Source organism: Prionailurus bengalensis, chromosome C1 (genome assembly GCF_016509475.1).
Source record: "Prionailurus bengalensis isolate Pbe53 chromosome C1, Fcat_Pben_1.1_paternal_pri, whole genome shotgun sequence".
In the NCBI taxonomy this organism is placed as follows: domain Eukaryota; kingdom Metazoa; phylum Chordata; class Mammalia; order Carnivora; family Felidae; genus Prionailurus; species Prionailurus bengalensis.
The window spans coordinates 178,701,298-178,715,125 of record NC_057345.1 but is presented as its reverse complement, the minus strand read 5'-3'; the positions used below and the strand labels follow the sequence as shown (position 1 = coordinate 178,715,125).

The 13,828-nt window shown below is 33.7% G+C and overlaps 1 protein-coding gene across 3 annotated transcripts in view; it reads right to left on the bottom strand.

Moving 5' to 3' along the window:
* Nucleotides 1-13,828, bottom strand: part of GLS (glutaminase) — an 84,138-nt gene that overhangs the window by 46,729 nt on the left and 23,581 nt on the right. For all 3 annotated transcript variants that reach the window (XM_043577328.1, XM_043577331.1, XM_043577329.1), the window contains exons 6-7: nt 11,046-11,209; nt 4,508-4,566 (exon numbers count right to left, since the gene is read on the bottom strand). In XM_043577328.1, coding sequence (XP_043433263.1) covers nt 4,508-4,566; nt 11,046-11,209 — 223 coding nt within the window. The remainder of the gene's footprint in view (nt 1-4,507; nt 4,567-11,045; nt 11,210-13,828) is intronic.

The following is a 13,828-nucleotide window of genomic DNA, read 5'->3' as shown; positions in this document are numbered from 1 at the left end:
GGACATCTGCTAATACGTTTAATATTAACATGACTCATTTGAAGTCAATGCATTAATCAGAGTTATGTGTGAGTAAATCACTTGATTCCATTCATAAAGTATGGAGGTGTAAAAGCCAACTGAAAATTAGAGATCACAGGGGCGCCTGGGTGGCTCAGTCGGTTGAGCGTCTGACTTCAGCTCAGGTCATGATCTCACACTCCGTGAGTTCTAGCCCCGCGTCGGGCTCTGTGCTGACAGTTCAGAGCCTGGAGCCTGCTTCGGAGTCTGTGTCTCCCTCTCTCTCTCTGCCCCTCCCCTGCTCATGCTCTCTCTGTCTCAAAAATAAATAAAAACATTAAAAAAAATTAAAAAAAAAAAAGAAAATTAGAGATCACAGAGGAAAGAGGCAAAAGAGGTAACTGAAAATGATTTATAGAATACTTTTAATTTAATCTTGCCACAGAAAATGCTTTAAAGCTAAATAATAGTTGGAAGATTTAAAATAGATATTACAGGTAAAAAATGTTCTAAATCTAGTATTATATAGATTAACCCTAAATATAAAGAGAAAAGTGAATTCTGATGTCAATCAACTATCCGCCTTTCATTAAAAAAAACAAAATTCAAACAAACCAACTGATATAAACATGGAGTGAAAAAACAATACCACAATAAAATTATCAAGTCCAAGGCATCATCCAGTACTTCCCAGAGCCACAAACCACCTTAAAAGTATGGCTCACAAGTCCAACAAGTTATTGCTAACATAACTAAACTGAAGCACTACATACATACTAACTAAATTCATCTTATTTTCATGGAGTACGATTAAATTATCTTTTAATAACAGAAAAATCTGATTTTTTAAATTTAAAAAGACTTCTGATTAAAAAAAATCAAGCTTCTTCAAATGACAAAAACTGGAAAGTACCACTAGAATAAAGAGATATAAACGCAGAAGACAGTGTAACTTACTATTTCCCTTTAAAGTGAAAAAGCAAAAATAAATAAATATAAAATAAGAAAATAAAATAAAATAAAATAGCAGACCTATGGCAATTATCTTTTAGTAGGTTTTCCTCATTTTCCCACCCTAACCCTCAAGTTATTAGAAGATTTAAACTTTTAAACTAAAACTAGTTGAAGTTTTTACCACTGCAAAGAAAAAAATTACATAAATATACAGCTATTTCATCCAGAGTAACTGTGTTCCTTTCAAATTGTTTACTCTTCCCTTTAAATTAAGCAACCATATTATCATTATCAGATAAAACAAATTACATCAAAAAGTATTCCTTTAATTCAGTAGTTACCACAAAGAAAAAGAAAGAATTTACTTTTAAAGTTTTTAAAATTTTGTGCATTTTAAGTACAAAATGACATTTGGTTTTTTTTTTTTTTTTGAAGGTATTTACCTAGATAGCTTTGTTTAAAATTTTAAATATTGGAGTTTTCCTATAAGTTTAGTAGTTAAGAATTTATGCAACAGGTTCCTTCTGTCCAAATCCTCCTTTTTTCCACAATCTGCTAATCCTTTTGAACATTTGCTCTGCCTCTTCCCCCATTTCCTGAGGATCATCTCCAATCCTACAAGGAAAAAATATCAATACTACAAAATTAAGAAATAAAGAGTCTTACTAAAGACTCTACTTAATTTGTGTGTGTGTGTGTGTGTGTGTGTGTGTGTGTGAGAGAGAGAGAGAGAGAGAGAGAGAGAGAGAGAGAGAAGACTAACATGAGAATGTTTTAATAGCACCATAATTGAGTTTAAGTTTGAAAGCCAAAAATAGCCTTAAGGTCATCAACTAAGAGCTAAAAAACAAAATTCACATCTAGTAGCCATGGTAAAATATGCATGCTTTGGATACTCAAATGGAAGCTCCTTGAGAAAAGGTTTAAGTTCCTTTACAGATAGTCGGCACTGACTAATGTCCAAAGAATAACTACATTACCCCCACTAAAAATTAGATGTGACTTTTAAGCCAGTAAGTTATTATTTGTACAAGTTAAAATTAAGAAAATAAAACTTTTCCTTTAGGACAATATAACAATGCTAGGTAAAGACAAAGATGTTATCAAGAGAAACAGCAAACACCTACATTAATTAGTCAGAGTGAATTCTAATGAAGAGTAAACAAACCAGGAGATTTAGCTCAAGCCCAACTCTTCTGCTGTTAGCCCTTATCTAGCTTCAGTTTCCTCATTACAACTATATAAAGAAGGCTGGACTTGAAGACCCTTGTTTGGCTATGGTTTTGCTAACTCAATTTCGATTACCAATTCATAAATAATTATGTGATCATACAACAACTTGCACAGATCACATACAGATATTTAGAGGAGATCTGAATTCTTTTTAAAAAACAGCCTAAAAAAAAAATATTACATTCTGGGGCAGTTTTACAAAGATATATAAGGCTTACCCCTCCAAGATTTAGATGAACTTCAATAAAAAAGGAAGAAAGAAAGAAACTTGTGAAACACTTCTAAAAACAAAACAAAAATTCTAAGAAAGTGACCTTAAATATGAACTATACCCCAAAAGCCTTATTCAAATTTGTCAGTAAATTAAAACTGTTTGCATCTTTAAAATCACTGATCAAATTTATAAATACAAGATGACTCAGTTAAATTTTTGCACTGTTGGATACTGAACCACATTTATGTGTATGCATTTTTTTTTAACTGTTTCTAAGTGTTCATTAATGTGGCCCAATGTACCGTTCATGGCTCATGACTAAACATAAGTGAAACTAATAAAATGATGGTGTGATATGACTAGACATGCATTTCTCACATGCAGCGTTTCAGTGTAGTATATATGAAACCCATGAATCAACAGAAGATGTTTAATTGCATGTAGTTAAGGAAGGCTTTTAATTATATACAGATGCCCTTTCCTGAAAATACTATTTGGTGTGCTATGTTAATCTTTCTCCAATGTAAGAGTTCTTAAACTGGGATTCGTGGATCAGCATCAAAGGGTCTGTGAACTCCCCCAAAGGTTACAGAAAATCACAGTATGTAAACATTTTTCTGGGAACACTCAAAAAAGGTTTGGAACCATTCTAGTGGTTTTCTCATTAAGCATTAACAAATACATTATACTATCCCAACTTTCATTACCTCTAAGTTAACTTGTTCAAATCTAAACAATTATTAATTAGACTTTTTCTCATCGCAGTGTTTACTGGATTTCACTGTAAGGGCCCATTTACTTGTGTCTACCTTCTACAAGGTAAGGTACCTGAAGGGAGGGCTGTGCCTAGTACAGGTCTGTATTACAATTTTCTACAATAAACAAATACTATGTTACCTCAAGCTGACAACTTTTACTTAATGTGAAAGTCATGAATAGATATTACAATAGGCAAAATAAAAATTTCCATAGCCTATTAAAATTAGTTACAATAAAAATTAATACTTGGCTATAATATCTACTTCACTAGAGTTACAAGGATTAAGAGGGCCAAAGCTTACAAAGTATTTGCCCTAAAATAACAACTAAACATATATAATTCTTATGATAGTAGTCTTCTATTTTAAAGCCTTTTCTCATGAACATTTAAAATTCATGAAGGAGACGATTTCTAGCATACAAATTAGACATATTTTTATTAACTGGGCCAAGGGCATAATTCATATCCAAACACTCTTTGTGTAACCAGGGTATCACATCCTTACTAATGCATCTACAAAGCCATGTAGTTATGTTTTTCTCGTGCTTGGAAAAGATATGCATAGATTTACTGAAGTATATAAATGTTCCAAACATAAATGAAATATATTTGAATATAAATGAAATTTATAATTAGAAATTAAAAATCTAAACAGTATCACACAACAAAACCATTTTCAAATACTTATTCCAAACAACAACAGAGCTTCCAATTATTAAGGCAAAGTAGACACTAAAACAACTAAAAGGTACAATGTAAAACAAAGCATAAGAAAAACAATATAACTTAATAATTGGAATAAGTCTTACTTATTTTAGTTATGATAATAAGCAAAACAAATGAAAGAAGTCAAATGAAAATTGGAATGTAGCTCTTGAGTAGAAAGGACTTCAGAATATTCAAGGGTAAATGTACTTTGTCTTAACACAAAGTACCAGAACATTTGTTCCTACATATGCTGATGACAAACAGTAAACAGTAAAATGCTTTTAATTGTGTTAACATCTGTTCATTCTCGAAGAGCCAAAAGGAACAGGAATAAAAAAAAATATCAAAACTTTAGGATGAAAAACCTCTGTGCCTATTGTTCAGCAGAGACTTCTTTTTGATTTTTTGCCAGATCTTCAGGTCAAGAGTAACTGAGCAACTCTTACAATGAGTCATCGGTTTTAAATTTTGTTCTTGAAATTACATTTATTTCAAAGTAAATATGAATCTTAAGGTTTCACCATAAGATTAAGTGTAACACCAAAACTTTTCACAATTCTACATAAATAACCCAATATTCATCTTTATGCCTTATTTTTAAAAACTTACTAGGTTAAAAGGAATTGTCAACATTTTACCTTTATTAATGAAGTCACAACAATTGCTCCAGCATTTACCATAGGATTGTGTGGCTTATCTGTAAAATATAAAAACAACAGCATTTTTTCAAATATTTGATATCATGTTTCATTATATAGGTACTTCTCATGAAAACATATTTTCTTTATGTAAGATAATGTTACAGTTCTTTTGGGGGGAGGGAAAGAAAGGGTGAAGGGATACATTTAGTCACTTACTTAACAAACCAGTAATACACTTCCATAATAATTATATAGGAAAACAAAGATTCATGTACAGAAAGATAGTGAGTAATAGTATAAGAGTACATCCAAATTTCCTAACTCTACCATTTACTACCTATCTGATCTTGAGCAAGTAACTGAATTTCATTGTGCCTCAATTTTATCACTGTAAATTGGGAGTAATAAATAGCACCAACATCTCAGTGAAACATAATGCTTGAATGAATTAGCACACACAAAATGCTTAAATGTATATGGCACATCCTTAGGCATTCATACAACGTTACTATAAAAATAACCTTGAAAAAAGCCTATCTTGCTCTTTAAAAGTGCTTTATTTTTGTTTTTATGTATATACACATACACACGCAGAAAAAGAAAACAGAAACACTATAAAGAGATATATCTATTATAAAAATATTACAGGGGATTTGAATTGTATTCTGTTCTTTCTATATTTCCTGACAATAAAGATGTATTTATTTTAAAAATTACTTAAAATGTAAATTCATCTCAAATCCTACCTCTTCTAATTCTTAGAACAAACAGAATTTCAAATCTCAACTGATTACATTCCATTCATGGCATTGCACAAATGCCAAACACAAACCTCTTAGGGCACTGAAAACATTTATTTAAAAGTACGATTACTAATTTATCTGTTTGTGGTAGTGCTTCATTTGAGTGGGGGGGGGAACAAGTTCTTATCTAACTTGACAAATCCAACAGAATTTATTAAGTTATTGCTATATTATTAGCCTCCTTAAATTTTAAGCAAGTTATCTTCTGTAAGATGAACCTATGACTAAATAATTCTGAGCTCTAGAAAACAGCCTAGCAGTTTTCAACTGTCAAAGAGTTGCCATATGACCCAGCAATTCCATTCCCAGGTATACAGTCAAGAGAAATAAATATGTACATGCACACAAATACTTGTACACCAGTGTTCACAGAAGTATTACTGATAATAGTCAAAGGTGAAAAACAACTCAAACGTCCTGTCAACTGATGAGTAGATAAATAAGATGTGGTATTATTACCAATAGAAGATAACATTATTCAGCAATTTTTAAAAAATGAAGTACTGATACATACATACTGATACATACATACAGAACATAAAGGCACTTTAAAAGTAACATGCTGGGGCATGTGGGTGGCTCAGTCAGTTAAGCGTCTGACTTTGGCTCAGGTCATGATCTCACAGTTCGTGGGTTCGAGTCCCACATCGGGCTCTGTGCTGACAGCTCAGAGCCTGGAGACTGCTTCAGATTCTGTGTCTCCCTCTCTCTCTGCCCCTCCCCTGCTCACTCTCTCTCTCTCCAAAATGAATAAACATTAAAAAAAAAATTCTAAAAGTAACATGCTAAGTAAGACAGGCCAGTCATAAAAGACCAAATATCACAGGATTTCATTTATATATAATGTCCAGAATAGGCAAATCTATAGAGACAGAGAGTAGATAACTAGTGCCAGGGGTAGAAGACATATGGGTATTCAACTAATTAAAATGGGTACTCACTGGGTACAGGGTATTTTTTGGGGTGACAAAAGTGTCCCAAAATTGCCTGGGTGGTTCAGTCTGTTAAGCGTCTGACTTTGGCTCAGGTCATGATCTCACGGTTCATGAGTTCGAGCCCTGCATTGGGCTCTCCACTGACAGTGCAGAGTCTGCTTAGGTTTCTCTCTCTCCCCCCTTTCTCTCTGCCCCTCCCACTCTCATGCTCACTCTCTCTCAAATAAATAAAAATTAAAAACTGAAATGAGGGGCGCCTGGGTGGCGCAGTCGGTTAAGCGTCCGACTTCAGCCAGGTCACGATCTTGCGGTCCGTGAGTTCGAGCCCCACGTCGGGCTCTGGGCTGATGGCTCAGAGCCTGGAGCCTGTTTCCGATTCTGTGTCTCCCTCTCTCTCTGCCCCTCCCCCGTTCACGCTTTGTCTCTCTCTCTCTGTCCCAAAAATAAATAAACGTTGAAAAAAAAAAAAAAACTGAAATGAATTTTGGTGATGGTTGCACAATTCCGTGAATATGCTAAAAGCCACTGAATTGTACACTCTAATGGGTGAATTATATGGCATATAAAGTACTTCCCAATATAGTTGTTAAAATTTTCGTTCATTTAAAAAAGACAAAAAAATTAGGTAACATACAGTCTACCAGTTTCCCTCAACGTAAGATCAACAATGTGATTTAGTAGCTATGCCTTAAACACTATACATTTTGGGTTAACCATGATGACAATTAGTTCCAAATGTTAAAATTTAGTATAATACCAGAGTATTTACAATCAAGATTTCACCTATTCCAAATCTTGCTAAGAGAAGTTTGCTTTCTCTGAGATCATACAAAATGAGAGCAATTAGTGTCAAAGTACTACATGGCAAGAGGGAGCCAAGGAACAAAAATTTTCCAGTATTGTTCACCTGAAAAAAAAAAAAAAAAACAACAGAGACAGAAAATAGAATATAGAAATCAGGCTGTGCTAAATTAGTTTATACTTGTATTTGTGTATATGTTTATGTGTCTGTCCATTCATGGTTTTTTGACATTATCATGTATAGGCCCTAGGGCCTCAGAAGGCAGTTAAATGTGTATATTCCAAATGGTACCACATAAATGTGTGCACTTAGTATTTTCTAAATCATAAAGATTCTGCAAATACCACATAAGCTGCATTCAAGAAGATCTTTCAAAGAACACTAAAAGCATTTCATGGGATGACAGTGCAATTTTCAGATGTAAGCAACTGTTCTCTCTGCCTTTGGCTCAAAAGGCAGATACCTCAGTATTTGGAAATACACCAGATATTATAATATAACACCAGCATTACTGCAGTCTGAAACTTCAGTCTAAAACCTATCACTGTGAAACCTACTTGTTTCCTTCTCCACTGTAGGGAGGAGGGGAGAGGTAAAAGGTTCCATTTAGAATTTTTAATTTAAAAATACTCATGACAGCAGAAATAAAACTTAAGCTAATTAATAAAAGCTATCAACTGAAGTAATGGCATATATTAGCTTGGTGTAATGACAAAATGGTCATAAGCCGCATCTGAAATTTATGGACACTTTTAACTAGAAGGTACAAAACTGTTTTAGTAAGTACTTATTCTTTCCAAAGGAAAAAAAACATGCAGAAAGTTCTTTTATATTATACTAGCAAAAGCTTTTCAAACTGCTAATCAAATATGAACCTTACAAAGATGAGGTTCATAACCGAGGCTAAGTCAAAGTTGCTAATGCATATACTGAAGAACCTAACAAGTATTAATTTCACAGTTCAATATGAATATTTATATTTTAAGTATTATACTGGAATTTTTAAGAACCATATAAAAATTAAAGTATATTCTATATACGGTTTAATCCCACACCACCCACTTACCCAAGCAACCAAACTTTGTTCTTTGTATATACAATTCAGTCCTGTCTTCCTCACGTAAATTAATTCAACTCCTCTTCTTTCTCAAATCCTCTACAATATAAACTAACATATACATTTTGTCTTCTGTCAATTACACACTTATAAAAGTCTGTCTTTTTTCTCCATGCATTAGATGTATGTAATTGTTACCCATATCCTTTAGTATTAGCTAGATAAGTTACTCAAGAACCCAGGTCCATTTACCCTCCACAGCTATTAATAACAGGGGAAGAAGACTATATATGTATGTGTTGATTAATCTAATTTCTACTATAAGATAGATAAAGACTTCACTAGGAGATGGTTGTTTCCAAAATTGGTATCTCCATCAAGGATCTTATTTCCTCATCTATAATGACAGAAAGTATCAACCAACTTTCTACCAGAGGACTAAAACATTTTTATGTTGTAAAACTACCAATATTACAAGAGTACTATAGGGCGCCTGTGTGGCTCAGTCAGCTGGGGGTCCAACTCTTGATTTTGGCTCAGTTCACGATCCCAGGGTTGTGGGACAGAGCCCTGTGTTGGGCTCCACGCTGAGCATGGAGCCTGCCTGGGATTCTCACACTCTCCCTGTGCCCCTCTCCCCTACTCACGCACTCTCTCTTTCTCCCTAAAATAAAAAAGAGTACTATAATTTCTTTATCCATTATATTTATGTTACTCTTAACTTACTACAATCTTATAAAGTTAGGACAATATAAATACATTTGTTTTATTTTTAATTTTATAATAATGCTAAATGCACACACAGACACATAAGGCATATAATTTCACCATAAACCTACTACTGAAGTTTTAAACATGAAGAAGACCTATAGTTGTTTTTTTGCTGAGGCTAGTTTTAAAATCAAAATTCTAGAGCACAGAACCTATGGAGAACTCAGCAAGAAGGGGAATAGTGAGGTCTTCACTTTCCCATTACTTGTAAGACTCTGGTATTGGCTCAGGTGGGAGGTACTAGCTTGGAAAAAGTCAAAGAATATCAAGGTAAAACCTCTTTTTAAACTTCATATTTCAATTATTATAAACCAGTGCTAAATTCCTGAGTTCTTATCTTGATTTTTTTCTTATAGATTACTATCAGTAAACTGTAATTTTTAAAATCATAAATGTACAGAGCAAAAAAATATATTACTATAATGTTAAGTTCACTTACTCCATGCCCATTTTATTTATTTTTGTTTCCCAAATATGTCTTCACATTCAAATTCTTATATTTGCTCATTTCTATTCTTTAAATACCTCTCAAAATCAATCAATTCACCAGAACCACCTAGATTATTCTATTCTGGGGCGCCTGGGTGACTCAGTCAGTTGAGCATCCGACTTCGGCTCAGGTCATGATCTCACGGTCTGTGAGTTCGAGCCCCATGTCGGGCTCTGTGCTGACAGCTCAGAGGCTGGAGCCTGCTTCAGATTCTGTATCTCCCTCTCTCTCTGACCCTCCCCCATTCATGCTCTGTCTCTCTCTGTCTCAAAAATAAATAATAAACATTAAAAAAAATTAGATTATTCTATTCTGACTTACATAGGAAAATATTAATTTTTCTTATAAAATGTTTAATCTTAATAGAAAAAAATATCAATTATTTCCATATTAAATCTGCATGTCAGTGAGTTTAATAGATAAATAAGGTACTTCTGCATATGATGTCCTTCCTGAAATTGTTAGTTTATGATAATCTCCATAAAATCAAATGTAGCATCAAGACAGAAAGATTATGGTAAAGTAGGTAAGAAAATGTAGTAGCTCCAAAAACAAAATAGAAAAGCACAAAGAAATATCATTCTTTTAACTTCATTAAAAAAATAAAACAATAATAAGTATAAGGCCCATTTCATTTTGTACCCAGCACAAACAAAAAATACAAAAGAGTATTTCTCACAACCATTATTACAACACTGAATTCCTTCACTCTTTCTTTCTTCAATTCTGTATTAACTCATCACACACAAGTGAGGAACCCAGTGGGGTGGGGCAGGTGGCTCACTCAGTCAGTTAAGCTTCTGACTCTTGATTTTGATTCAGGTCATGATCTCAAAGTTCATGAGTTCAAGCCCTGAGTTACGCTCTGTCCTGACAGTATGGAATCTTCATGGGATTCTCTCTCTCTCCCTCTCTCTGTCCTTCTCCCACTCACACACGCGCTCTCTCTCAAAATAAATGACTAAACTTAAAAAAAAAAAAAAAAGAACTTAGCATATGTCTGAAAGATTAAAATATAGCAACCAATACACAGGCTGGTGTTTAGATTTAAAACCTCTACCAGATCAAAAGTACTAAATAACTACCTTTGTCGTCCCACTTCCTTTTGAATTCCCATTAAGTAGTAAGACTTGTTAGTTATCCAACTATTTAATGCAATATTCTTTCAAATATTAAATGTTATGAAAGAGAAAAAAAAGCACAATTATTAGTTCAACCGGGGCCACCATAAAAACTTGTTATGTTGGAAGTTTTCAAATACATATAATATAGAAATGTAGAAAGAATACAATAGAAACACCTTACAGTTAGCCTTAAGAACTACCAACATATAGTTGTAATCACACCCAGCACTCCCAGCTATACTCACTGAATTATTTTAGAGCAAATCTCAGATACTGTGAGATTTTACTACAAGATATTCTCCTATACGTGTTTATGAAGTGAAGTCAAAACTTTACTCCCTGCTCTCATCTTCCCCTAGCTCACTTCCAGTGGTATGAGAAGCCTAAAATAACATTTTTAACAGTAGTAATATGGGTTTTACAGAAATTCCACGAGAAATGAACACAAAAATATTAATACTTTTAATTTTCTTCAAAAAAGCAAAAAAACAACTTCTTAGATTTAAATAGGAAAATGAGGTATTTCTTTTTCTAGCTTTTATGTAATTCTTACCATCTTCATTTAAAAACAGTTTGTTGAATCTTAATCCACTTGGCTCTTTCCCAACATATCGATGCACATATTCTGTTCCAAGGTCATTAACAGCAATTGCATATTTCAAAGGTTTTACACAGGACTGAAGACAAAATGGAACTTTGGTATCTCCAATAGAATGCCTATTTAAAAGTAGATTTAAAAAATAATTAAAATCAACTGGAAAAATATCTAAATAACTGGAGTTATTTTTACATGTTAATTCTAATTTACAAAGGTTTTCCCATAATTCAACCACAAGTTAACTTGGATATTAAAGAATAAATATAAATTTTAAGAAGAATGCTGCAAAATAGGCAAAAGCTTAAAACTATTCAGGTAATAGAATGGTTCAGAATTAGATAATAACTAAGTAATGTGAAAATTTTCCTGTGAGGGCAAGAGGGTATGGCCCTCCTTACTCCTACCTGTATTAAATCACATAAAATGAACTAGTCCTTTTAGAAATCAGTCACCACCTCTTCACTCATAGCTTTCATCATGACTACACCATGCTTATTAGTTTTTAAACAAAGTTCAGTTTGGATTCAACACCATTCTCTGAAACCTTGCCTGTAAATGCCTCATCCATATCTATGCACAATTCCAGCCCTGTTAAAAGAAATAGCATCCACTTTTATAAACTGTGTTAGAGCTGGCGTTAATGGCATCATTACCACCATTATCACTCCTAAACAATAGAAAAAGAAAGCTTTATGTTACCAAATTGGGATGCATATGAATATAGAATAGGTTAAAAAATGGAAAACCTGTGACTGACCCTATTATAATGTAAACTTCACAAGGGCAGAGATCTTTTGTTTTATTCACTGGTATCCCAGATGCCCTGAACTTTGCCCCAACACAGACCAGGCACTCATTCATTCAGAGTGAAACTCATTCATAGTGAAACTGGGTACTATTAATAACCACTCCTGGGCAAAAAAGGATTAGAGGAGACATCAGAGGGCAAAGAAACATCAGAGGGCCACCTCTCCTCTAAGTATATTATGGAATGTAACTACACATGCATAGACAGCAAAAGTATATAATATGTTTCCTATGTTTGTAAATAATTTCTAATTCAGACTCTAAGTCCAACTTGACAATCATTCTAAAACCTGACAAGAGCCTGTCTTATTACCTTTGGATTTAAAATACATATGTCTGTGGTGCCTGGGTAGCTCAGTCAACTGAGTGTCTGACTTCGGCTCAGGTCATGATCTCACAGTTCATGAGTTCAAGTCCCAGATCGGGCTCTGTGTTGACAGCTCAGAGCCGGGAGCCTGCTGTGGACTCTGTCTCTCTCTCTCTCTCTCTCTCTCTCTCTCTGCCCCTTCCCCATTTGCTCTCAAAAATAAATTAAAAAAAAAATTTTTTTTAAATAAATAAAAATACATATGTTCTAGTCTGAAGTCAACTTGTACAATTATCCACATAAGAAAACTAAACTAGAAGAATCATCTTTACACACACAGAATCTTTAAGAAGAGAAAGAACAGGGGCGCCTGAGTAGCTCAGTCAGTTAAGTGTCCATCTCTCAATTTCAGCTCAGGCCATGATCTCACAGTTGTGAGATCGAGCCCCTCATCAGGCTCCACACTGAGCCTGGAGCCTGCTTAACATTCTCTCACCCTCCCCACTGCCCCTCCCACGCTCATGCACATGCATGAACACATGCCTGTTTGCTCTCTCACTCTTAAAAAAAAGAGAAATCATGTGCAAGTACAAGCTTTGTGTTATAATCATTTCCTCTAAACATAAAAATTCCTATTACACGATAACCATTTCCTCCAAATAAAAAAACAGAACTATCACTCCCAACTAGAATTTGATCCATAAGAATAAAGCCATGTCTTCTCGTGTATTTGTGTCCTTTCATAGCACCCAACATTTAATTCAACACACAATGACTGTTTAACACATTTTACAGGTCCAGATTAGGATAAAAGCTTATCATAATGGAGGCAACAACAAACTAGAAGTTAAGAAACTTAGGTATTAGTTTTACCTCTGCCAATATTAGATAAACTGTGGGCCTCAGGTACCTTAAAAATGAATGGGCTAAGCCATATATCTTTTTACTGTAAATACTTGAGAAAGAAAATTAGTAAAAAAATAAAAAGATCACTTAGAATGAAGGTACTTAAAAGATCAAAACTTAATAAATTGGAGGAAAAGCTATAACTGGGATATTATCTTTAAAAAGATGAGGCATTATAAGGCTAAATGACTTGTGGTTTTAACAGAACTTAGGACAAAATTACATCTCTGATGTAAATTCATCAAACTGTAAATATTTAGGGGTTGCACACCTTATTTTATGCAAATTACATTTAATTTAAAAAAATAATAATACCAGGCGCCTAAATGGTTCAGTCACTTAAGTGTCCGACTCTTGCTTTTGGCTCAAGTCATGATCTGAGGTTCATGGTTCAAGCCCTGCATTGGGCTCCATGGTGACAGAGCAGAACCTACCTGAAATTCTCTCTCCCTCTCTCAAAATAAATAAACTTAAAAATATTTTTATAAAGAAATACTACCTTAGTAAAAACTAAAACAAAAATAAAACACGAAGATTATAACTCTGAGCTAAGTCTTCAAATGAATTTAAAAAATTGATTTTTCTTTTTTGGCATAATTTTTCAGACTTGACAAAACTAAATTATAACACAATCATAAATCCCTATGACTGACTCACAGCATAACAAAAGGAGTCATTCTTGAAAAAATATTCCAGAACTTTATCAATTTTTCAAGGG